We start from the raw sequence: 27,367 nt of genomic DNA, 5'->3' as shown, positions 1-27,367 counted from the left end.
TTTTACCATTTGCCACCTAGCCTTTTTCCCTTGGGTTCTGCAGACTCAAGGGTCATCTTTATTTTAACCCCCCCGGGCCAGTGCTTCTCTAAGTGTTGGTCCAACCTGAGCGATGTCCGGCGCCCCCTGGGCAACCAGGGTCTATGCCAACCCGACGTCTGGCTCATCCGGTGTGCCCTGAGAACGAGATATGTGCAGCTCCTATCGGGATTTTTCGGCACATCCGGGCGGCTTTGCTGGTCTTGTTTTACCATTGTCGAAATGTCTTGTAATCGGGATTCTGAGTGTGATCGGGTCTTCCTGGGAGAAGGAATATCCTTCGTTGACCGTGAGAGCTTGTGATGGGCTAAGTTGGGACACCCCTGCAGGGTTTTGAACTTTTGAAAGTCGTGCCCGCGGTTATGGGCAGATGGGAATTTGTTAATGTCCGATTGTAGAGAACTTGACACTTAACTTAATTAAAATGGATCAACCGCGTGTGTAGCCGTGATGGTCTCTTTCCGGCGGAGTCCGGGAAGTGAACACGGTTCTTGTGTTATGCTTGAACGTAAGTAGTTTCAGGATCACTTCTTGATCACTTCTAGTTCACGACCGTTGCATTGCTTCTCTTCTCGCTCTCATTTGCGTATGTTAGCCACTATATATGCTTGTGCTTGCTGCAGCTCTACCTCACTACCCTTTCCTACCCATAAGCTTAAATAGTCTTGATCTCGCAGGTGTGAGATTGCTGAGTCCCCGTGACTCACAGATTACTTCCAAAACCAGTTGCAGGTGCCAATGATACCAGTGTAGGTGGCGCAACCGAGCTCAAGGAGGAGCTCGATGAAGATCGTGTTCGTTGTGTTGTTTCGTTTCTAGTTGATCATTAGTGGAGCCCAGTCGGGGCGATCGGGGATCTAGCATTAGGGGTTGTCTTTTTTTATTTGGTTCCATAGTCGGACCTTGATTGTATTCTGGATGATGTAATGTTATATTTATGTATTGTGTGAAGTGGCGATTGTAAGCCAACTCTTTATCCCTTCTTTTTCAATACATGGGATGTGTAAATATTACCCCTCTTGCGACATGCCTACTATGCGGTTATGCCTCTAAGTCGTGCTCCGACACGTGGGAGATATAGCCGCATCGTGGGTGTTACAGGCCCACCCTAGGGCGCGCCCCCTCTCTCCCCCTCTTGGCCGCCCCCCCCCTCCCATTTAGGGCTGCCTCCCCCTCCCCTCCTCCTATATATAGTGGGGTTTTTGGGGCTGCCATACATGAAAGTCTCTCTCTCTCTCTCTCTCTCTCTCTCTCTCTCTCGGCGCAGCCCTATCTATCCACCTCCTCGTCTTTCATAGTGCTTGGCGAAGCCCTACTGGAGAACCACACTGCTCCACCACAACCACACCGTCGTGCTGCCGCTGGATTTGTCTTCCCCAACCTCTCCCTCCTCCTTGCTGGATCAAGGCGCGGGAGACGTCACCGGGCTGCACGTGTGTTGAACGCGGAGGCACCGTTGTTCGGCGCTTAGATCGGAATCGACCGCGATATGAATCTCTATGTGTACGACTCCACCAACCACGTTCTTGTAACGCTTCCACTTAGCGATCTTCAAGGGTATGAAGATGCACTCCCTCTCTCTCATTGCTAGCATCTCCTAGATTGATTTTGGTGACACGTAGGAAAATTTTGAATTATTGCTACGGAACCCAACACTCCATTGTTGCTCCAAAGCTCATTTTCACCCGATCTCTCTCCCTAGCCAATCAAACTTGTTGATTTTCTAGGGATTGGTGAGAAGGCCCGGATCTACACTTCCACCAAGAGAAATTTTATTCCCCCCACTAATCCCTTGCGGATCTTGTTACTCTTGGGTGTTTGAGCACCCTAGACGGTTGAGGTCACCTCGGAGCCATATTCCACCATGGTGAAGCTCCGTGGTATCGTTGGGAGCCTCCAATCAAGTTGTGGAGATTGCCCCAACCTTATTTGTAAAGGTTCGGTCGCCGCCTTCAAGGGCACCACTAGTGGAATCACGACATCTCGCATTGTGTGAGGGCATGAGGAGAATACGGTGGCCCTACTGGCTTCTTGGGGAGCATTGTGCCTCCACACCGCTCCAACGGAGACATACTTCCCTCAAAGGGAAGGAACTTCGGTAACACATCCTCGTCTCCGCTGGCTCCACTTGTGGTTATCTCTTCTCTTTACTTTGTGCAAGTTTATATTGTGTTGTATCATTTGCTTACACTTGTTGTTGTGGTTGTTTGCATCATATAGGTTGTTCACCTAGTTGCACATCTAGACAACTTATTTGTTGCTAAACCTAATTTGTGAAGAAAAGCTAAAAATTGGTAGTTGCCTATTCACCCCCCCCCCCTCTAGTGAACCATATCGATCCTTTCAAAAAGGTTAGCAACAAGCTCTTTGTCCTTTTTCTCAATTTCTCTATCTTTGGTCGGTGCTTCCAGCGACGTAAGCACAAATCTATGATCATATGGCAGTTCTCTTCTTATTGGCTGATCAACACCTGCAACACATGGAGCAAGTTCACAAATCTAGGGGAGGAGTGATGACGATGACGCATGCGTGCTATCTCGACGAGACCCTCTCTGGAGTGATGTGTGTGGGGTATCTTATGTGTGCCGCTCAGCGGTTGTGATGGTTTCTGGCCGGTTCTCCATAATTAACTAGCAATCTGGTTTTTGCTCCGTTTTCCCCAATTAAGTGAGCAACTCTTTTCTTAATGAATGCAAGATAACTGCCATTTCGAAGAAAAAAATCTCTGGTTATGTACCCAAGTTACCTGCATGATCTTGATTTGCATCAACATGTGCATCTTCCTCTTCTTCTTTTTGACAAATGTCTCTTCCTCTTCTTGATTTAACTCATGATCATGATCTTCATTTGCATCAACATGTGCATCCTCTTCTTGATTTAACTCATGATCATGATATGCATCCTCCTCAGCAGAAGAGCGCGGTCGCTAGAGCAGCGCCTGCCTACGTGGATCTATCGCACTGGATCGTGGCCTGCCTGCTCGCCGGCGCCTGGATCTGTCACGCTGGATCACGGCCTGAAGCACAGCAGCCCGGTAGGGAGGCAGAGGCGTCGTGCTATGGGGAGGCAGAGCTGGGGGAGGCGGAGGGTGCGGCCTAAGAACTTTTTGAAATCTGGAGGGTCTGAATGTAAAATTAATTTTGTGTACTAATTTTTGTCTGTTGGCGACAAGTAATTTGGTACGGACGGAGTAAAATATGGGTCAAACATAGCGTTAGCATATTTGAGCAAGTAGGAGTAGGCAAAATGGCCCAAATGCTCATCTATTAATTTTGACTTATAGTGTATATAAACTTCCAGAAACACTCAAATCTTACATACACTACCTGCTACTAACAGAAAAAAGAAGTCTAGAAAAGACACCCACCATGGATTTTTTTTCCCCTCCAGGTCATTTCTCTATCTAGACAGAATGTGAAAAATACTCCAAAATTACGAGAAGGCAAACGGTAAAAGAGACCAAAACTAGACCAACACTAGGTTATTGACATTGATCTGACTATCTGTATATTGCTAAAGTTGCATTCCAGCTAGCTGAACTTGGCTTCAATTTAGACAGAAGATTGCTGGTTGCAATGGACTATGAGATATGCTCTTCGACACGACTTCATCATGCCTCCTCGGACGGAGAAAGTATCTCCGATTCTTCTGGTGAACCAACCTCCTCTGATACATCTGCAAGTGCCTCGAGCATGTTCAAAACATCATTAGTATCGTCCAAATAATACTTGGCCTTGCTTGGTTTCTGGCCGACTGTGCAGGCATAGAGCGAGGTTTGGGGATCAACAATGCTCCGCCTCATAATATCAGCTATTCCTTCAAACATATCCTCATCTGATCGATCATCACCTATGCAGAGGACAAAATCTGCTTGTCTTTTATTCTCTGTCAGCATCGATAGGATCTTCTCCGCGACAAATCCCTTGCTGACACTCTGCAATCCAACAGAAGCATTTTATGAACTCTGGGAAGGCAGCAAGTAAATGGTTGCCAGACAAGAAATCAGTTTCCAGAAAGAATCCAGGATTTGTTTAATGAACTAGTATATTATTCACTGTCAATATAACTCTTATATATAGGCCCCTCACAAGTTAGCATGCAAAATTCACTATCACAAGTGGAGGATCACAACACATAAAGATGAGACATTAGATTCTATATTATTGTGGCCTAGAAATCACGGTAGATAATATTGCGCTGAAAATCAGCATCTACTGACAAATAATGGCTTGCTCATCTCCACAATACTAGATTCAGTATTTTGCTTCTGAGGGACTACAAAATACTAGATGTATGATGTATGGAGAAAAGTAGTACCTGAGGTTTAACCTCTACAATGTGTTGGCCACTCTTCACAGAGACTGGCTCATTGGCAAGAACACTCTCCAAATGATCTAACATTTCTTTTGCTTGTGCAGATCCAAAACCAGGGTCAGCATCTTGGTGGTGCCAGACCAAAGCACTCTCTTTGGTTTCGATATACGATCCATCAGTAGCTTCTGTATACAGGTTCATTACTGGCTCAGCCATTTGCATCCATCCAAACTCTGAGCACTGGTTATTTATTTGCCATTGCTCATCTCTGGTTCGCCTGACAAGGAATAGCTGTTGAGGTGAAACTTGCCATAGAACTGAATATTTCAATTCAAATTAACCCCATGAATACAAAGAGAATAACATTAAACAAGGCACAAACTGAAAATTAAGAACGTGTTAATTATATGCAGGATGAAGAACTGATTCCACTTGTCTCCCAGCTGTTATATAGTTCAACATTCACTGTATTACTGCTTGACTGGGCTATGAGACTTGCACCTAATGGTTGCTGCTGAAATAATTTCTACCAACTGATGGTACTAAAAATCTTCCAATTTTTATCAGCATGTTGTATAGTTGCATATGCATACTGGTCTTACTTCACCCTAACCGAAAGAAAGTTTCCCTATCCAAGTTTAGCCCGATGAGGTTGACACATGAATGTTCATGCAATGGTAAGTACTCAGTAGATCCATTGACAGTAGGGTTCTCCCCCACTGTTTCCCGCACAAAATCCATCCATGGTAAATGCCTAACAGTACAAGTGCAAAGTGCAACCAAATAGATTCAAGAGACTTCATGGTAATCACAGCTCTATACAAGAAGCCTTCCCTTTTCTTAAGCACTTACGGAGTTACAGCTTCAATGCATGACTCATGGCTAACATGAGAACTACTAGGGTACAGCCTCTCATTTTGTGAACTCTTGAATTGGTCCACAAACATATACTGCTTTTTTCTACTGTAATTTCATCCTCATTTAAGTAAAGTCAATATATTAGTCATGGTCTTAGTATTTGTAGGCTCCCCTACTGGTGATCTGGATGATGTTGATGTGGCAATATCTGATATACATTCAGAACCAACATTCAAATTTATAATTGATGATGCATGTTGTTACTTTTACCCAAGGAATGGGTCTACATGGAATGATGTATTGATATCTGCTGTCCCCAGAAAACCAATGGAAGTATGATCCTGTACCCCACAACATAAGATCTGAGAAATTAAATGGTTGTTCAAATGATCGTTCTATGATCACCACGTCATATGCCATAATATTGTTAATACTTACATAAAACACAGAACTCTATTTTTTCATATATTTTTTCTGAGTGTCTGAAATATAGTTGATTTTGCATTTGTTTATACTTGAAGCCGGAAACAAGTACCAGTGAAAGTATCAGAAGGCGCAAAGTCAATGCAAGACATGTTAAAAAAAGTAATAATCGTAATTGAAAATTCAAGAAAATTAAGTGAGAGCATACCTCATAAAGTAACCATGTTCAGCCGCAATGCCAAGCTCAGGGCAAGAGTTGAACCACTTCTCAAGGCTACTCCTACCTCTTCCACTTACAATGAAAACAACATTCTTCTTATCAGCACACAGAGCATTCATGATGTTAACAACAGTCTCATTTGGAGTTCGATTGATCGTAGTTTGTGGTACTAGAGTTCCATCATAGTCCAGAAGTATAACCCTGCTGTTCGACTTCTTGTAATCAGCAACAATAGAATCCACAGTAAGCTTTTTGAAGTTGCGGTCTAGAGCAACCACTCTAAATCCAAATCCAAGTCCAATACCCCAGCACCTCCTCCTAAAATGGTCCCTGCAGCTTCTCTCCAGATCATGAATATAGCTCTTAGACCAATAGGCAACATCATGTGTGCTGACATATCGATAATGCTTCTCATGGCGCAATTGCTTTTCATTCTCTGACAAAGCAATGGACTCGTTCATTGCCTCTGCTGTTGTATCAATGTTCCAAGGGTTCACCCGGATTGCTCCACTCAATGATGGCGAGCAACCTATGAATTCTGACACGACTAGCATACTCTTCCTCTTTGGTGCATCACCACCATCCAAACCAGGAATCCCCTGTCTACACACAATGTACTCATATGGTGTGAGGTTCATCCCATCCCTCACTGCAGTAACAACGACGCACTCAGCCACAGTGTAATATGCCATCCTTTCCACACTCGACAAAGTCCTATTAACAAGCTCCACGGGACTATACCCCGACCGCCCAAACTGTTCATTAATCCTCGTGCAACTTTCCTCGATCTCAGCCTTTAATCCTTGCACGTCCTTGCCACTACCACCCCTTGGGTTTGCAATCTGCACTAGCACTGCTCGGCCCTGCCATTTTGGGTGTGTCTTGAGCATATGCTCAAACGCAAGAATCTTCAGGTTAATCCCCTTGAATATGTCCAGATCATCCACACCAAGCAAGACAGTCTTCCCGTTAAACTGCTTCCGTAGCTCTGCAACACGCGACTCCAGATCAGGAAGCTGGAGCTGCGATTTAAGCTGCATCATGTTAATCCCAACAGGCATGATCTTTATCCCCACAGTGCGGCCAAAGTAATCGAGCCCAATGTAGCCTCTCTTGGATTGGTACTCGATTCCGAGCATGCGGCTGCAGCAAGAGAGGAAATGGCGGGCGTAATCAAAGGTATGGAAGCCAATGAGATCACAGTTGAGCAAGGATTTGAGGATCTCGTCACGGACGGGCAGGCTACGGTAGAGCTCCGATGATGGGAAGGGGCTGTGCAGGAAGAACCCGATGCGGAGGCGGTTGAATCGGCGGCGCAGGAAAGAGGGGAGAGCCAGGAGGTGGTAATCGTGGATCCAGATGTAGTCGTCCTCGGGGTTGAGGACCTCGATGACGCGCTGCGAGAAGAGTTTGTTGGCAAGGACGTAGGCCTCCCAGTTGGAGCGGTCGAAGCGGCCACCATGATCGGAGGTGAAGGGGAGCATGTAGTGGAAGAGCGGCCAGAGGGTCTGCTTGCAGAAGCCGTGGTAGAAGCGGTCGGAGAGGTCCTTGGGGAGGAAGGCCGGGACGCAGCGGAACCTGTCGAGGAGCGCCTGCGCGACGTCTTCCTGCTCGGCGGCTGGCACGTCGGCGCGGAGGGAGCCGACGTAGAGGACCTCCATGTCCTCGGGGAGGCCGTCGCGGAGGTGGAGCAGGAGCGAGTCCTCGTCCCAGCAGAATGTCCAGCCGCGGCCGTCAGGTCGGCGCTCGCAGCGCACGGGGAGCGTATTGGCGACAACGATGATGCGGTCGTTGGCGAGCGACGACTGCACGTCCGAAGCTACGCTCCCCGCGCGCTCCTCGTCGAGCTCCGCCAGCGTGCCCGGCGTCGTCAACGTCCTCTGCATCCGCCTCGGACGCGGCGGCCGCCCGCCGCCACCCCCGCTGGAGCCCCCGTAGTCGAGCGCCGAGAGATTCCCATTGGCGAGATCGAGCAGGTTGGTGTAGGATCGCGAGAACATGGTGGCGAGACGATCGAAGCCCGCTCGTTCGTGCCCTCTCCGCCTCGATCGAATAGCTGGATCGATCCAATCCAATCTAGTTGGCCTCAGACCCGATGCTCCTCCCCCGCCTGAGCCCTACGACTAGGAGCGGCGCCGGAAGATGCGGCGTGCAGGAGGTGACGAGGGGGGAGAGCCCAGGGAGGAGGGCACGGGGGAGGTGCGTGCGACACGCAGCTCTGAAACGGGGCAGATATTTTATTCGCAAAAGGAGAGGCAAGTCCGTTCCATCTGGGCCGCGCAGAGACTGATCGGACGGACGGTGTTCACGAGGCGACGTGGAAGGCCTACACCAGCAGCTGCGCACATGCGGGAATGCCTACCAGGGAGGCCTAGACCTCTCACTGGGCCATGGGGCCAACCAAGATGGCTCGAGCATCCAGCCGGTTGGGGGGGCTGCGGGAGGAAGGAGGCACGCCTGACGCGGACAAAAGCTGAAACAGCCTCGTCTTCGTAGGACTAGGTGTGAAGTCTGAAATAAACCTTGAACTCATACGCCTCGTCGGAATTAAATCTTCATCTTCGAATTCCTGAATCGATACCCTGTACTTTTTGATCCCGATCAATTCTAACCCTAACCCCGTTTGGCGCACCGGGAAGAGGTCGTTCCCGACCAGGATCATAGGATATTCTCACTAACATCTCGACCCCACCTGTCATTTTCATGTTCCTCCTTAGATCTTGTTTAGTTTTATGCTAGCTTAAAGAGAAAATGCAAATCTTTGGAGCGAAGGTACTGCGATTTTGCTACGGTATACAGAGTTAACCGGGACCTACCTAGACCTATAAACCGTTAAATAAATAAAAGGATTCTCATGGCGCGTGCTTTCTAAGCTCAAATCCTGAAGGCCTGCAAGGGAGAGTCAAACTACAAACACAGGAAGAGGCCACTTTGCCTTCGGCTAGCAGGGGATGGAATGGAACCCAGCCCCGTCGCCTCTGTGCCCGGTGAGCACCCTCACCTGTCTGCCCAGGGCGCGCCTACATGGCATACCGCATTGACCTGTACACGGCTGTACTATATAGTTTTGCCCGTTGTTTGCCACGGTCCCGCCGGCCTTCGCGGAGTCCGAGCAGGTGCCAGGACAGGGAGAACGCAGCGTTCCGTCTCGTGCACCTCCTGTCACTTGCGTCGACGCTATCCAGGTGGCCTTCCGCGGCCGGCAACCTCGCCGAGGCACACACGGTGCTAGCGCCGGTGATCTCCACGGCCACCGGGATCGGCCGCGTCACCAGCAGCTTCATCATCATGCTATCCCGGCGCCTCATGCCGACTTCCCCGTGCCTCGTCGGTTGCGGCGTAGCACGCCGGCGAGCTCTACAGCCCGCTCCACTACGATGCCACGATGGAAGCGTTCAGAGGCTGCACCCGCGTACAGCTTGTGGAGTGAACCAGTACGGGCTGGTCGGAGATGGGGAAGGGTTCATGGAGGCAAGGGCAAGAAGCGACGGGATTCATGGAGAGGGTAGTACTGCGAGGGGTATTTTTCTGGAATAAAACCAGTACGGGCTATGGAAGATAGATATGACAAGTGGGACCACATAGTCATTGGGAGCAAAGAGTTATCCTGGTAAGGATTAGCTTTTTCCTGGTGCACCAAACTGATGTACATTGGTATTAGGGTTGAGTTTGATCGGGATCAAAGAGGACAGGGTGTCGATTTTAGGGATTGAAAGGTGAGGGTTTGATTCCGACGAGACGTACGAGTTCAAGGTTTATTTCAGACTTCACTCTAGGACTAGGCGATAACGGCCGTGGGCCCGTGTTTGCATAAGCCCACGTACTCCATGTGTTTTTTAACGCAATATGATTGAGACTAGTGGATGTGGCGTGCCCTGGACGCGCCTCTTGAGGGGTGAGTTTGCACATCAATCTAGTTGTTTTAGTTGTTAACGTTTATGTGTAGTCCATATGAGCGCCAGTTGCTAAAAAAATACATTTAATAGAGATGCAGCCGTACAGTGTTCAGTCATAATGCAAGATATGTACATGGAAGTGCTGGTCAACTCATATGACGATTGTTGAAAACTGCAGCAACAGAGTGTTCCCTCATAAAGAAGAGTAAACTAATAGGTCTGTCATGGATGGCTGATCAGATACACAGCCATCCTTCCCTCTAGTCAACACAGGCATATAAAAAAATAGAAAAGGAGGATTATCCTCGGCCTCTGCATCAGAGTGATGCATGCAGCCCTAAGCATATCAGATTGCATGCAAAGAAAAAACTAACGGAGGTAATAACTGGTTACAACGGACTGAAATAAACAACCATGAACATAACAAAAATGCAGACGCCTAAAAACTAATTTACCAATAAATCCGATCTATTTGATCTAAAACAGGAAGAGTGGATAATGAAAAGAGCAAGATAATCCGTCATGGATCTTCCTAAAGGTCTTGCGCAGATGGTACAACACATAGATTAGCAAGGCCTTCTTGTTCCCAACAACATCCATCTAGATTATCTACTTACATTGCAGTGTTGATGTACATGTCCTTGAGGTCATCCTTGAGCTCCTGATTGCCTTTCTTCACGTGAAATAAAGCCTACAGATATATTAAGCAGCACAAGCATGTCAAACCTTGACAAACCAAAACGAAAGAGTATTTCTAGATACAGAAACGAAACACATGAATGGCACAAAGCCAACGACAAGAGGGACGCAAGATAGAAGCTCACCTGCGCGACGCTAACCTCGAATTTGGAGGGCTTGACGCCCTTGTTCTTCCGGATCTTCTTCCTGGCGGTGTACATCTTGATCAGTGTCGTTACATGAGATGAAATCAAACCTTTCTCTGCATCTTGAATCATATTGCAAATAGAAGTGCACGCAATCTGGTAAACAAACTACATTCCTATTTGGTTGTCCTTGCAAAAAATGATTGTTCTTTGATATGCATAAAACCGACAATTTTGTATGCCAAAATTTCTTTTGCAAACGGAAGGGTGATCTAATAGTACATTGAGGACTTAATGCCCAGCCATCTACAACACCCTCTGGATCAGACCAAAGAAGGTCCCACTTGGCACCATCATAAGGCACTTTCTGCTTGCGATCTATTATTCTGATCTGTTAGGTGCACATGATAATAGAATAACAGAAATTGAATGCATGAGCTACAATGCACAACCAATATATTTCTATTCACATTTGCAATTTGTCCACGTGTCATCTTATATGTTTTGTGCCCAATACAGCAAGTATGAATCCAAGCGACACCAGACAATACGTTCATAGCATCAAAACCTAAAAAAAAGAAATGAGGTTTGGGGTTGGGGCCAAAGCAACTACCTGAACTCCCAAGAAATCTGCTACTAACCAAGGCTCTGACAGAAATGTGAGGCGACAATCAGCACCGAAGGTAGTTACCTAAAAAACAAATTAGGTAGTACACAAAAAATAGTCAATCAGGTGAATGTGAAGCAAAGAAAAACAAAGCTAAAATCCAAGAAAGAAATACCCAGCAAGGAGCCGAAATAGCCCAAGAAACAAAATCTGAAGATGCATTAGAGGCAAGAAGAAGAAACAAAAAAAGAATAAGACCTGAGCACGGGCAATCTATCATCCTTAAATCTTGGAGAAGAACTCCAAATTTTAACTAGAGGCCCTTTATGATCCTAAATAACTTACCGGGTGTCCAGGTCCATAGAAAATAGATAGCAAATTTATCCAAGTAGAAAAGAAACCTCACTTGAAGTATGACATTATAACAAACATGTGATGGGCAAATCATACGTAGTGTCATCTCCAGCATGCTTAATTCATCCTAGTAAACAGAGATGCCTTCCTAGAATAAAGGAAAAACAAAACAACAAACTAATGTAATAACACGTCTAACAATCTAGAAATAGGGAGCGAGTAAAGGGAAATTACTGAAACATGGGGATGAGCTGATCACAGAGAGTATAACGCAAGGGGTAATAAATCAAAATAAATATCGAGAATATGTGGGAGGAAGTGGCAGCTCTACCTGGGCACGATATGGAGGAGGAGGCAGTGCTATCGACGGATGTTCATCACAGCAATCCCTTGGTGACATCACCGGCTGCACAACTCTGTGTTCCTGCAAGAAGGAGCACATACATAATGAGAGAGAGAGAGAGATGAGGCGGTGCCGGCGGCCCCGGCGACTCCTGGCCCCTTGCGCAGCTCCCCGGCAGCGCTACAACGGCACGAACGGCTTTCTCCCAGTGGCGCGGCCAGATCGTGGAATAGGTGGAGGTGATGATGGTGACGAAGGCACTTCCAGTGGCCATCGTCTACGAGTACGCAGAGCCGCGGAGGTGTCGTGGAGGAAGAGGAGGCGACGCACGAAGGACTGGCGTGCGGCCGCGACGATGACGGCGAGGGAACAGGGTTGTGGAGGCGTCCGGTTAGAAAGATGATGATGCGGAATCCAGGAAGCCATCTCCTTTGCCTACCGGTGGTCGTCGACGAGAGGACCGGAAGGGAAGAGGCAAGGGCAACAGGTGTTCATGGCGGAAGGTTGGCTTCGTGGGGAAGGCAAGCAAAGAAATTTTACCCGGTGAAGGCGTTACCCCAGGACGCATTTTATGCTCCCAATCGCTTCTTTTTCTTTACTTCAGCACATAAAACGGGGACATGGCTATCGCCAAGGTTCACCCTTGACACACACCTTAATGTGTTTAATCGTTCGAGCACACACTATTTTTTTCGCGAATATGTAAAGCATGCGTACCATTCCATTGATAAAAGAAAATTGGAACAAGCACAAAAATGTGATACAACACATGACGCGGATTCGTAAAAAAACACATGACACGGACACAAGAGACGTGAACATGATGATCTGAGTAGAGAAACAGGGGACGCTCGGCTCAAAATGAGAAAAACACAGCAAAACTCGCCATCCTGAGAAGTAGCCCAAACTGTCGGCGTCCTGGGAACGGGGGTCCCAGACTTACCTACCTGCAGCCCACGGCGTGGCTCCACCAGCGGCCCTGTACGGCTCATCCTCATCAGCGAACACTCAAGACCCTCGTGAGGGGCCAAGCCCCGCGAGACGGACGACGCAAGACCTCCTCGGGGACGGCCTCACCAGGCTGGCTCGCGAGGGGCGAAGAGATCAAGGCGAGGGGCACCTCGCGAGGTCCCTCTGACGCAAGCCATGACGACCAAGGTCAGGCGGGCGCCAGCGCGCGCAGTGTACTCGTTTCCTCTTTGGTGCGAAAGAGGCAAGCGCAGGCGAGGAGTCCTGAGGCATCAGGCAAAGATTTCCATATTGCTGCAACAAGACCAAGACCAGCAGGACGGCAGGACGGAGGTCACCATGGAGCCTAGGACGGCGTCACCACCAGAGCTGCGACGCCCCCGATTTGACCATACATTAATCATACACGCAAACATGTACGATCGAGATCAGGGACTCACGGGAAGATATCACAACACAACTCTAGACACAAATTAAAATAATACAAGCTTTATATTACAAGCTCGAGGCCTCGAGGGCTCGAATACATAAGCTCGAATACACAAGAGTCAGCGGAAGCAAAAATATCTGAGTATAGACATAAGGTTAAACAAGTTTGCCTTAAGAAGGCTAGCACAAATTGGGATACAGATCGAAAGAGGCGCAAGCCTCCTGCCTGAGATCCTCCTAAACTACTCCTGGTTGTCGTCAGCGGCCTGCACGTAGTAGTAGGCACCTCCCGAGTAGTAGCATTCGTCATCGACAGTGGCGCCTGACTCCTGGACTCCAACGTCTGGTCATAACAAACGGGTATAGAAAAGGGGAAAAGGGGGAACAAAACAACCGTGAGTACTCATCCAAAGTACTCGCAAGCAAGGAGCTATACTACATATGTATTGGTATCAATGAATGGGGGTAGTATACGTGGACTGAACTGCAGAATGCCGGAATAAGAGGGGGATAGCTAGTCCCGTCGAAGACTATGCTTCTGGCCGCCTCCATCTTGCAGCATGTAGAAGAGAGTAGATGGTAAGTTCACCAAGTAACATCGCATAGCGTAATCCTATCCGGTGATCCTCCCCTTGTCGTCCTATAAGAGAGCGATCACCGGTTATATCTGGCACTTGGAAGGGTGTGTTTTATTAAGTATCCGGCTCTAGTTGTCATAAGGTCATGGTACAACTCTGGATCGTCCTTTTACCGAGGGACACGGCTATTCGAAAAGATCAACTTCCCTATAGGGGTGCACCACATTTCCCAACACACTCGACCTCCTGTGGCCGGACACACTTTCCTAGGTCATGCCCGGCCTCGGAAGATCAACATGTCGCAGCCCCACCTAGGCACAATAAAGAGGTCAGCACGCCGGTCTAAATCCTATGGCGCAGGGGTCTGGGCCCATCGCCCATTTCACACCTGCACGTTGCGAACACGGCCGGCGAGCAGACCTAGCCTCCCTTATACAAGAGCAGGCGTTCCAGTCTAACCCGGCGCGCGCTGCTCAGTCGCTGACATCATGAAGGCTTTGGCTGATACCACGACGTCGAGTGCCCATAACTGTTCCCGCGTAGTTGGTTAGTGCGTATAGGCCAGTGGCCAGACTCAGATCAAATACCCAGATCTCGTTAAGCGTGTTATTTTGAAATAACCACGGATGCCGACCAGGGCCACGCCCATCTCTCTCCTAGGTGGTCTCAACCTACCCTGTCGCTCCGCCACAAAGATCCACTCAGAGGGTCGTCCGGACAAACGTCCTTTCGGACCCAATCCGTGAATCACTCGCGGGTACTCTACGAGCCGACCCGACTTTAGTCACCACAAGTAACATATAATATGTATAAGTATATACCCGTGATCACCTCCCGAGTGATCACGGCCCGATAGTATAGCATGGCAGACAGACAAGAATGTAGGGCCACTGATGATAAACTAGCATCCTATACTAAGCATTTATGATTGCAGGTAAGGTATCAATGACTGTAGCAACAAAGACAGGCTAAGCATCATGATAGGATTAACGGAAAGCAGTAACATGCTACTCTAATGCAAGCAGTAGAGAGAAGAATAGGCGATATCTGGTGATCAAGGGGGGCTTACCTGGTTGCTCTGGCAAGAAGGAGGGGTCATCGTCGATGTGGTCGAACACAGGGGTACCGACAGCGGTCTCGGGGTTTACCGGAAAGAAGTAACAGAGGGGAACACAATAAATAATAGAGCAATCAAAGCATCACAAGGTGTAACATGGCATTACGCGGTGCTAGAGGTGATCTAATGCAGGGATAGGTGATACCGGCGAAGGGGGGAAAACACCCGGGAAAGTATTCCCGGTGTTTCGCGTCTTCAGAAAGACGAACCGGAGGGAGAAAGTTGCATGTTCACTATGCTAGGAACATGTGGCGGACAAAAGGACTGCATATTTAGACGTCTCATCGTTCTAAGCAACTTTTATATATAAAACTTTTTCATCCGAACTACGGATTTATTTTATATTAATTTTTAAAGATTTAATCATTTAAAAAAATATTAATTCAAATTTTGGCAGAAATACTATTATTACATAGTAGTGTGCCAGCCACAGTCAATGACATGTGAGGCCAGGGAGCTGGGTTGACCCAGTCAACATTTGACTTGTCAATATGTGAATAGTAAAAGTGGATCCCGCATGTCATAGACTATACCTAAACAAATAAATAAATATTAACCTAATTAATGGGGTCCACATGTCATATGCTAGTAGCTAACCTAACTACTAATTAACCCTATATACTAATTGAACAGGGGGCGGCCTCACATCTAGTGGATGTGTTGCTATGGCCAACACAGCACGCACGGGCGCATGGCAAAAATGGCCATGGCCAAGCACCAGCAGCAGCCATCGGACGAGCAGTAAATAGCAGGAGGTAGCAGGCAGTGGCATGAGCAGCAGAGCAGCAGCATCGCGTAGCAAGCAGCAGGAGTAGCGCGGCAGCACCAGTACGCGGCAAGCAGCAACAACACAGCAGCGACAGTTAGGAGCAACAACAAAGCATGCATCGGCACCGGCAGCGACGTTCGACGCAGCAGCAGGCACGGGGCTGCGCGGGCGCGTTGGCTGGGCGGGCGGTGGACGCAGAGTGCGGCGTGGGGCGGCCAGGGTCACGGGCGAGCACGCGCGGTGCGAGCTCCGGTCATAGCGGTCAAGCACGGGAACGGCCTCATCAGCGACAGATCGAGGCAGCGAAAGGGGGGATCCGGGAGAGGAGCTCACTGTGAGCGCGATGGCGAGGCCGGGGAGGCCAGGGGCGGTCTGTAGCAGAGGCAATGACGACATGGTGGTGTCGGCCATGGTGGAGAAGACCGGTGATGGCGACGTCTATGCGGCGCCTTGGCTTGATTCGGTCCCCGGGACGGACGAAGTCGACCGTGGCGGACCTCCTCGACGTGCTCCCGCACGCCGGAGACGCCGGTGGCCGCGTCAACGACGAAGAGGCAACGGTCACCACGGATCTTTCGAGCTCAGATTCGGGCAGTAGAGGAAGGGGGCGAAGGGGGAATGAAAGAGGGCAGTTTAGGGTTTCCAGAGGACGTATATATAGCCTTGGGGAGGCAACGTGGTGGCCATCCACGGGCATGGCGCCCTATGTGCGCCACAACCTCCTATCTCCTATACAGAGGAGGAGGACGAGGTGGAGGTGGGCTGGGCTCCCACTGTGCACTCGAAGTCCAGCAGTGCAGTGTAACACTGGCCCATTTCCAATTTCTATTCTGTTAGCAATTTTTCTCTCTTGCTTTCTATTTTAATTTAGAATTAAATGAGTTTTGTTAAATCTGAGACTTGTCACATAATTCAAGCACATTACTATTAGGTGCCACAAAAAGTTTGAGGTCATATAAACAGGTTTAAATATTTTTAGAAATCGAAAAAGGTCATGTACTGTGTTGTTGGTTCACTAAAATAATTTACAGGGGCAATTTGGAAATCCAAATAATGTTGAACTAGTTTTTTTATAATTGCTTTGAGATTATTTGAAATACTATGCACTATTTTATTTGCAACTTTGAAAATCTAAATATTTGACTTGCATTCAAATTGGATTTGAATTTAATTATTTTTTTATCAAGAGGCAATTGTCTTAGTAATTCTTGATGACAAGGCACCATTAGTTTGGGTTACCATAGCATGATTATCGCGGTGTTACAAATCTCCTCCACTACAAGAAATCTCGTCCCGAGATTTAGGAGGGGAGGGATTGGGTTATGAAAAATCTAACGGATCTTCTCTGTCTTGGTTGCTCTTCTTGAAGAGGTCGACCCATTATGTTGATGTCTTCATTTCTCTGCTTCAGGTCATCGTGATGAAGTCGGCGTTCTTTCTTTGGGAATTCCATTGTACTTACAAAAGAATAAAGGGTGGTTATTTCGGGAGAACGGACCTGCAAGGTTGACTATCTGGTAGCTAATGTCAGGGAATGTGGCAGAAAGTAACTCTCGAACTGAAAGTTAAGAAAATACCGAGAGCAAAGTAAGAAAGTACCATGAGATGTCTCAAGCGGGTAGGTAATCGTTCGAAAACTGAAACAAAGTGTAAAAGGGGGCCCAGAGCAATGGGAATAAGTTTGGTGTTTGATAACAGAATAGATCACTAGGCAGGTGGCCCGTGAATTACATACGAAGTCAAGCGCGAGGAATAACTTTGACAACAGGGTGTATAGGAGAGTCAAGTTTCGCTCATGTGGGACTGTGGGTTATGGGCCCACCATGTGGGTTAAAAGTAGGAAGGGCGATGACGTATTGCACGATCATGTAAGCAAGGCATGTCAGAGGATAGTCTATCAGTTATGTCGGCGACAACATCGGTACCAAGGGCGAGGGACGAAGAGACCCATTTTCCTGCTCGTTGAACGAGGCGGGCCAATAGGCAAAGTTCTCGTCCATTGGTGCTTACCGGAATGTCATCAACAAAAGTAACAGGGTCTTATTGACAGAGTGGTACAATGAGGTGTTTACATACTGCTTATATAATATAGATCACAAGAAGGTTTAAACAAACCAATGGAAAGGAAAAGTGATTATCAGGTTTAAACAGAATAATGGAAAGGAAAATGTGTATACACACATATTTCGGGGGTATATCCTTCCCAAGGGCAAGCGGAGCATGGTATCCATGACATGATAGAAAGTAGAAACCCATTTAGGTAAAGGGGGAGGAATCTCATGATATTACCCATACAATGGTGTTAGGATAAATGATAAAGAAAATTTAGCATTGTGCTTCAAATGTTCTTATTGAAAATCGGAGTACCACAGACAAGCTTCGAGATAGCATTGACATGGTCACTGGGTAAAGATCAGAATTTGGATACACAAAGGATCCATCAGGAACAACTTATAGAATAAGCCTTACAATTTCCTCATGGAAGAATGGATAACCTTGTTGAAAAGGAATCTATAACAATAGGGCCTCCGGTTAGGTGTGCTAGGCACGCCATCACCTTAATGGGTCCCGTAAAGATGTCGTAACTCCTGGAAATATGTTCCAACCATCATATCTGACCGAAATTCAGATATGATTGGGGTCAGGATACCTCAGACTCAGAATGCCCAAGAAGAAGAGGTGCAACACAATTGACGAGACGACATTATAGAATTCTCGGGAAACAAACTATGGAAGCGAGTTCTGAAACAAGAGTTCATCATTTAACCAAGGAGAGGACGAGGAGGTGGCTGATGAACTCAGCGACAATTCATTGAGATTTTCAAAAGATGAATTTCCACACTTATGTGAACAAGGAGATAACATTTGTCAGATCAAATGATATAATGAGGTATGCTCGAGGAAAACATACACAGTTAAACATTGGTTGAAAGGTGCACCCAAAATATGGGCTTAGGTAGCATGATCAATGTTAGAATGGTGATTCGATAACCAATGGTCTAAGAATAAAATATCGACCATTAACTTCAAAGCAATAAGGTTGCTAGAAGTTTTGAAGTCACACATCATAGTTCAATTATCGGTTTTCCAGTTAGAAACAACACGAGGACCAATGAATGAACGGATATGGTAAGAAGTATCTCCATATCAAGAATTCTTAAAATCTGGTGAAATTCTCACAATATTCTTGACATAGAAGATGGTAATACACCAAGGTAGAGCATAACCTAAGCTAGATAGCAAGGAAATCAAGGTACAACACAAAACATGAACAAGTTTGTGTTGGCGGAAGACAAGAATGTTGTCAATGATAACACAAATCATTAAGGGGCAAGGATGGTATTTCCCATCATGAATTCGATTGATATCCTGCAAGAGCTTAGAATGTTGATGATGATCACGACAAAATTGTCAAGAGATTTCATGAAGATGTAATCGATCGGCGATGACATCAAGTCAAAGGAATGATGAAGCGAAAGGTTATTGGAACCACGGGTACGTCACTAACTCGGAATCAAGCTTGTTGTTCAAGGAAAAATGACATGACGAGGGAAGTCGACATAAGCTTAGCTTATTGTCAAAAGATGTGCTCCGGTAATAAGGAACATGTGGCATAGTTAAAATTTAGCACGATAATGATATAGTCAATCAGGTTAGGAATGATGTGATGGAGCATTAACTTCTCAACAACAAAGTACTTGGAGTACTAAATCATAGTGTTGATTCGATTCACTAATCGGTGTTTTTGAGTGATGGACAATGCAGACCGACGGAGTGACTAAAATGGTGAGAGTAATATTCTATCAAGAATTCGTAGGAGATGGTGCAATGGCACGATATCCTCGAGATAACAGGGGCAGTACTCGAGGTAGATCATAATAGAGGTTGGGCAGGCGTATTCATCTATAGAAGACAAGTGCTTTAACTTGTCCGAGAAAGGGGATCAAAGATGGACAATCATGGTCGGAACCACGATTGCAAAGGATCAATTCACAGATACCATATGATATTTATCAAAGAAATAGTTATTATTACAAGAAGCTTCCATGATAAGATATACATCGTGTCCATGGGCATGAACACAAGGTTCAAGGTCGACTCCCACTTCTCCAATGCATGACCTTACATCCACTTCTCATCCTGGAAGAAGTCGTATGGTAGAAAATTATCTAGTAAAACACTAGAAGGCTATGACTTGTGAAAACCTTCGGGTTCATACGGTTTTTAGGGAAGTATAGGTTCAACCCATCGGGGCATCTTAGGAGCATAAACCACAATTTCAAGAATAAATAACACAAACTCGATAGTAGAGCATGCTTGAAAAAGCAGATGATACAATTTACCAAAGGCATTATGTATTCGAGGAAAGGCTCACTGAAAGTGCGTTATATCGACTAGAGGGGGGTGAATAGGCCATTTTTATGAAATTCTTCATTGAGGAATTTGCCGGTGAGGAAATTCCTTAGCGAAGAACTACTAGCAGCTGAATAAGTACTCAAGAGTAAACATGACAGAATACAAGCATGGTCATCATGATGAAATGAAGACAGGCACAGAGTATTGAAAGCGTAATCACAAGATAACACAGGATGAAGACAAACAGACTGAAGAAATTGAACTGAGGAAATTGAGAAAGTCTTTAGTCAAAGTCTTCAAACACAGATATGAACAAACACACAACACAGTTATGAGGAAATGAAAGAGTTGAGTAAATAGAACCAGTAAGCTTGGTGAAGACAATGATTTGGTAGACCAGTTCCAACTGCTGTCTCAGTTGTACGTCTGGTTGGAGCGGCTGAGTATTTAAAATCGAGGACACACAGTCCCGGACACCCAGTCCTGAACACGCAGCTCAGGACACCCAGTCCTCACCGTATTCTCCTTGAGCTAAGGTCACACGGACCTCGCCCAATTACTCGTGATAAGTCTTCAGGAGACTTCCAAACCTTCACAAACTTGGTCACTCGGCGATCCACAATTCCTCTTGGATGCTCTAGACCATGACACCTAACCATCTGGAAGAAGCACAGTCTTCAAAGGTAACAAGCATCGGATCCACGCAGGATCAATCTCTTCAGTGATGCTCAATCACTTGGGGTTTGAAGGTGTTTGGGTTTGGGTTTTCGGTTTTTCCTCACTTGATGATTTTCGCTCAAAGTCCTCGGAGGATGGGTTGCTCTCAAATGACAAGTGTCAGTTTCTCTCGGAGCAGCCAACCAGCTAGTGGTTGTAGGGGGCGGCTATTTATAGCCTAGGGAGCAACCCGACATGATAAGACATAAATGCCCTTCGGTGATATGACCATTAGGTGGATAGATATTTTGGGACAGCTGGCGCATAGCACAGCAACGGTCAGAATTTTGAGTAGCAAAATCCTTAGGGCTATCATGTTCCTCACTGTGTAGGCAATCCGCACTGGCGAATTCCTAACTCCTCAGTTAGAACAAATTCCTCAGAGACTAGAAGAACTCCGTCTCTGTCACTGAAGAAATTGACTGAACTGTATGAGATTTCCAATGGCTTCACTCGAAGGGATTGGTAGGTGTAGGATTTTGAGTTGAGCATCACATAGAAAATTTTCCTTAGTATTTCCTCGACCCCCTTTAACAGTACAGTGTTTCCTATGACTCAAGAAAGATAAAATGAAACTACGAAAACAAAAGTCTTCACGCTTCATGTTCCTCGAACGAATACCAAGTCTTCAAGGTCACACCAATTTCTTCACTCTCAAAGTCTTCAGAAAGTCTTCAGAATACCAAAGTCTTTAGTCGAAGAACTTCATTTTTAGGGGTCAACTTTCTCTGTAAATATCAAACTCCTTATAGACTTATAGACCTGTGTATACTCACAAACGCATTAGTCCCTTAACCTATAAGTCTTCAATACAGCAAAATCACTAAGGGGCACTAGATGCACTCACAATCTCTCCCTTTTTGGTGATTGATGACAATATAGGTTAAGTTTTTAACGGGGATAAACATATGAAGTGTAAGTACTGATATTGAGGAATTTGATTGCAAGATATAGAAGAAATCCCCCTGAAGATGTGCATAGTGAGGAATTTGCTTTTGAAGCAATGCACACTTGAAGAATTGAATCATGGAGATCTCCCCCTATATCTTGTAATTCATACATGCATTTGACATATAACAGTGAAGAATTTGAAATGCATGATGAAATATGGTGACTGATGTAATTCAGCATGCGTGCAATAATATTTAATGAGGAATAGGCATGCAGAAAAACGTCTCAAGAGTATTAGAGCACCATCGGGTTTAAGTTTACAACTCGATCCAATAAAGTTTCAGAAGAACGAGAGTTGTAACTTAACAAAAAATGCCCATATAGAAAGACCCGCTTGAAGACTAACTCAAAATTCTCCCCCTTTGTCATCAAATGACCAAAAAGATTGAATATGAGGACTAACGCCCCTGAAGAATATCAAGTTGATGAAGGAGCGCCAGCGTTGTTGGGGTCGTTTGTTGTAGTAGGGCCTGCCGCAGTGTCGTCCAAGTCTTCATTTTCATCGGTGTCACGCGATGAAGAAAATGAGCTGACCATCAGAGAAGGAACCTTGACCTTCTTGAATTTCTTCGGTGGAGGTGCAGACCAGTCAAAATCTTCTTTGAGACCCATTTTCTTCAGATCATCTTCACCATACAGATGTGACAGGATGGCCTAGGTGCGACCGAAGACTTCATGGAGGTAGTAATGGTTTTTCTTCACTGTGTTGTGTGTAGCAGTCATGTTGTGAAGAAATGAACCAAACTGATGCTTAAATGCCTTCATCTATAACAGCTGGTGCCTTGCCCTTTCCATCAACTGAAGAATAGGTCTGCTTGAGGACTTCAATTGGGGGCAAGTAGCTGAGGTGATTCTGGAAATCAGCTTTGTAGTTGAGTGAAGACCTTGTCCTGAGGACTCTCATAATCCAAGGTGCATAAGGCTTCAGCTCAAACGGAGACAGTGCAACATTTGCCAGAGTCCTCATGAAGAAATCGTGATAATTGACATGAATGCCATGAACGATGTTGAATACCAGATTCTTCATGATGCCAACAATTTCCTCATCAGATGAGTCATGGCCTTTGCTAGGACTCATTGTCCTCGTAAGAATACGATAGACAGTTCTGGGCACATAAAGCAATTCCTTCACGAGGAATTTGGTCCTTGGTGCTTGACCTGGCTTCAAAGGTTTCATCAGCACCTACATGTAGTGATTTGTAAGCTCAGGTTCACTGTAGATGCAACGAGCTTCTTCAAGGGGAGGACTGAGTGGTAAGGCACGAAGCAATTCAGAAGCTGGTGCAGTGTAGTGAGTGTTTTCAGACATCCAGTCCAGCACCCATGAATTCACATCTTCAGAATCTCCTGTGATGTGCAGCGTTGCATAGAATTGAAGAATCAGTTCTTCATTCCAATCGCAGATGTCAGAGCAAAAGTTTAGCAGTCCAGCATTGTGAAGAACACTGAGGACTGGTGCGAAGCACGGCAGAGATTCCATATCTACGTGAGGAATATGCTCATGGTAGAAGATTTTCTCTTTGTTGAACAACACCGAGGAATAGAAATTGGCTTGACTAGCAGTCCAGAAACACCTCTTCCTAATGCGAGCAGAGTTATATGGGTTGTAATCTTCGAAGAATACGTGCTCGCCGAAGAAATCATCAGCCTTGAACTTTTGCTTGCGTGAGAATGGATCCTTTGGCTTGGGCAGAGGAGTGTCAGTGAGTTGCATCACGACCTCAGGAATCTCTATCGCAGGTTCTTCAGGCTGAGGAATTTCTGGTTCCTCCTCAGTGGCAGTCTGCGTCTTCAGTTGTTTAGCAGCAGCATTTTCTTCAGCACTAGTGGCTGGAATTTCCTCATGCACAGATGAAGTGGGGTGAGTTTTTTCAGAGCCCATTTGAACAGTTGGTGCAGGCGACTGAGGTATTTGCTGCAGCGGTGTGAATATTGGAGAGTTTGGATGCCGACTTTCCCAGAATTCATCACTGATTACGGGTGTGGAGTAGCCAACGTCCACATCTTCATCTTCCATTTCTTTAATGCCAGCCTCTTCAGCTGTGAACTGAGGCATGGGCGAGGAGATGACAGGTGTTGAAGGGATCGCATCCACTTCAATTTGTTCATCAATCTGCTCTGACGAAGCAGCAGAAGGAGTTTCTTCATCAGATCCACTGGGGATCACATATTCTTCATCAAAAGGAACAAGGTCCTTTGATGACCTGGTTGAGATAGGAACAACATCAATGGGATTTGCAAATGAACTTGTCATAGGCTTCATCTTCTTTGGAGCTGAAGAATCTGAAGTAGCTGATGCTTTCCTTTTCTTCACTGCAGCACGCTATGCAGCCTTGGTCTTCTTCACATCTGATGCAGATGGAAGGATTGAAGTTGAAGTTGGCGCAGGAGCAGCTGAGGAATCTGGTTGATTTTCTTCATTTTCTTCAGACACACCACTAGTGGGTGCCCTGGCAATTTCTTCAGCGGCTGGAATGCAGTCATCAGCCCTGGAACTCACATTTTCTTCAACAGCCTGATTGTCATCAGCGGTGCTGGCATTTTCTTCAGTAGGCTGAGCAGATGCTTCAGCCTGAGGAATTTCCTATTGCGTTGGGGCTATAACATTGGAGGTAAACTGTTATGTTATCTTTACAAATCTGACTTTGGCTCCCAGCCAGTCAGCATAATAGCGATCAAATTCATCACTCAATTTCTTGATTTCTGATTGGAGAGTGACAAGTTCTTCAGGTGAAAGCTTCAGAACATTTTGCTTCAGAAAGAGCTCTTTCTTGTACTGCGCTTTCTTCACTCTCCTCCCCTGTTCAAATTTCCATTTCTCTTCTTGTATGAAATGAGTCAGCATGTGACTTTGACCAGGAGTCAGCTTGAAATCAGGCATGGGAGTGTTGGGGTCCTTGTGCCAAACATTAATTTATTCAAGGATCAACTTGGGATCCAAAAGCAGTGGCACATTTGTTCCCTTGGCTTTAGCGGCCCGGACTTGCATGTCTCTGATTATTTGAGGACTTGGTCGAGGACCGCGTCCAGCAGTTGACTTTTTCTTCAGCAGTGAGGGGCCAGCTGAGGAACTTGGTGCAGCTGAGGAACTTGCTGAGACACCTGAGGCAATGGACATGCCTGTAGTCCTTTGGCACGAGGCGAGATGCACAGGTGCTGAGGACTTTGTTGGAACAGCTGAGTACTTTGGCGGAGGAGCTGAGGACTTTTGAGGAACAGGAGCAGCATGAGGAATTGGCCGTGAGGGCTTTGAGGATTCTGGCCGTGAGGGCATTGCTGAGTGACTTGGCCTTGAGGGCACTGTTGGTGAAGCACTTGGCTTGCGCGCAGGCTTCTTCGGCTTGACAGCAGAGGCCTCAGCAGAGGCAGCAGCAGCAGAGTCTTCATTGAATTTCCTCACTGCTTCTCTGGCTTGCTTAGCCAATTTGGCTTGGCGCTTGGCCCATTCATCAGGATAGTCCTCACCGCGCTTGAGGCTGGTGGGATCTGCTATTTGGCAGGTGCCAATGGAGCTCTTGGGCATGGAGGATTGAGTGCGAATTTCTTCATGTACTTCGGAGTTACATACCTGTACTCCCTCCATTCTCTTGCCCATCTCCTTTCTATTTTCTGAATGCGCACCTTGCGCTGATTTTTATCTTCCTCAGCAGGTGTGCAGTACCCTGCATAGATGTCATCAGGGATCTCAAAGGCAGTCATAACCTCAGACTTCTTTCCTCCTTTCTGTGGCCTTTTACCATCAGCCATTTTCTTCAGTTGAGGAATTTGAACAATCGAATTCTCTGAAGAAATATGCAACTTTTCTTCGAGGAATGCTGCAAATGAGTTAAGTTGATGAGAACCTAATGATTCAGCAGCTGACATGAGCACCTGTGAACAGAGTATAGTTGCGAGGAATTTGGAGAGGTCATATGCGTTCTCAGAAGGTTTTTCAAAAAGAACAAGTTTGAGGAATTTGACCAAATGAGTCTTGAAGAATTTCACTAAGCGTTCTTTGTCTTAGGTTCCAGAGTTGTATAGGTCGAAGATCCACACAATTGAGGAATCTTGAAGAAAAATGATGCTTAGAGAAACGAATCAAGAACAGATGACTTGTGAGGTGTTTTAGTGTGTGAAGATATGAAGAAAAACACCTTTGAAGATTTCGTAGATAATCATTCGAATCAAGGAGGGTAGTAAAAGTAACTTTTAATTACCCTGAACGAAGAACACGACGAACTGGAGTGAGGAGATGTGAAGTTCGTCTGTGCAGATCTTCCACGCCCTAACTTGGCGGAGGAAGACGGCTACGACGGCGGCGGAGTGAAGATTTCCGCGGTCGGCGCGAGTACGTCGGCGACGAGGTCGAGGCAGTGAAGCTCTTCCTCACCAGCGGTGATGAAGTAGCGGCAGCGCTAGGGTTTGAGAAGCTCGAGCTGGAGAGAGAGATCGAGCGGAGTAAAAAAAGTGAGGAAGGGAAGGAGGGGTATTTATAGCCACGGTGAAAAACTGTTCGGACGAAGAAATTGGACGAATGTGCCCCTGACCCTTCTCATTCGCTTGACATGTGTCACCCACGTAGTGAGAAGTGAAGATCGTGTTAGATCGTTGGTGAGTGGATAAGTATATCGTGGGATGCGGAACAGTTTGAGCGGCAAAGCCGAAAATTTAGATAAGATAGGTTTTAAAGTTCCGTTCGCATTGACAAAGACACAGTGAAGATTTTGAACGAGTTTTAAATAGAACGCACATGAAGAATTTGTGAATATATTGGGTTGAGTATAGCATAGAGGGGAAGGGTCCGATCACATTCACTTAACAGAAAAACCAACTTGAAGAATTAACAATAAGTGAATGCTGTAGAGGACATAACTTTTGGTGAAGAAAAACGACGGAAGCAGTGAAGATAATGCAAAGTTGAAGAATATGAACAATTGAGGAATTTCAACTTTTGGTGCTAGCATCACCCACCGTATAAGAATGATGATTTCAGACACCACGTACAATTATCGTAGGATTCTGAGAATCAAATTCTTCGTTAATTTCTTCACACTAAGAGTGTTATTCTTCATTGATTTGAAGAAAAATGTTTCTTCATGTGTTGCACATCTAAGTCATCAATTTTGCATAAGTGTTAGGATGAGTGTCCTTTTCAAAGAACATTCGAAGGTTCTAGGATATTTAGCTCACACCGCAACTTGCTAAATCTCTTCTCATCCAAGGGCTTTGTGAAGATATCGGCTAGCTGTTCTTCAGTCTTCACATGCTCAATAGAAATGTCGCCCTTCAACACATGATCACGAAGAAAATGATGACGAATCTGAATGTGCTTTGTCTTCGAGTGCTGAACTGGGTTGTGAGCAATCTTGATGGAACTCTCATTGTCACAGTAGAGAGGCACATTCTTCACGTTGACGCCGTAGTCCTTGAGAGATTGCTTCATCCATAGCAATTAAGCACAGCAAGAACCAGCGGCAATATACTCAGCTTCAGCAGTAGATAGTGATACGCAGTTCTGTTTCTTCGAGGACCAACAGACTAAAGATCGTCCAAGGAAATGACATGTACCAGATGTTGACTTGCGGTCCACACGATCACCAGCATAGTCAGAGCCAGAATATCCA

The 27,367-nt window shown here is 46.1% G+C and overlaps 1 protein-coding gene and 1 long non-coding RNA gene across 2 annotated transcripts; both read right to left on the bottom strand.

Moving 5' to 3' along the window:
- Positions 1–3,277: 3,277 nt before the first annotated feature.
- LOC125508497 (probable alpha,alpha-trehalose-phosphate synthase [UDP-forming] 7) lies at positions 3,278–8,075 on the bottom strand. The gene is made up of 3 exons (XM_048673226.1): positions 5,843–8,075; positions 4,357–4,630; positions 3,278–3,973 (listed from the first exon to the last, which is right to left on the bottom strand). Exons 1-3 carry the CDS (start codon positions 7,852–7,854, stop codon positions 3,650–3,652), a joined length of 2,610 nt encoding a protein of 869 aa, XP_048529183.1. The 5' UTR covers positions 7,855–8,075; the 3' UTR covers positions 3,278–3,649.
- A 5,485-nt stretch (positions 8,076–13,560) lies between these two features.
- LOC125555854 lies at positions 13,561–16,458 on the bottom strand. The gene is made up of 3 exons (XR_007304912.1): positions 16,074–16,458; positions 14,924–14,990; positions 13,561–13,619 (listed from the first exon to the last, which is right to left on the bottom strand). It is a non-coding gene; the product is annotated as an uncharacterized LOC125555854 (long non-coding RNA).
- Positions 16,459–27,367: the final 10,909 nt, after the last annotated feature.

Source organism: Triticum urartu, chromosome 5 (genome assembly GCF_003073215.2).
Source record: "Triticum urartu cultivar G1812 chromosome 5, Tu2.1, whole genome shotgun sequence".
Taxonomy (NCBI): Eukaryota; Viridiplantae; Streptophyta; class Magnoliopsida; order Poales; family Poaceae; genus Triticum; species Triticum urartu.
Note: the sequence above shows the minus strand (reverse complement) of the source record. Positions and strands in the feature narration are given on the sequence as shown.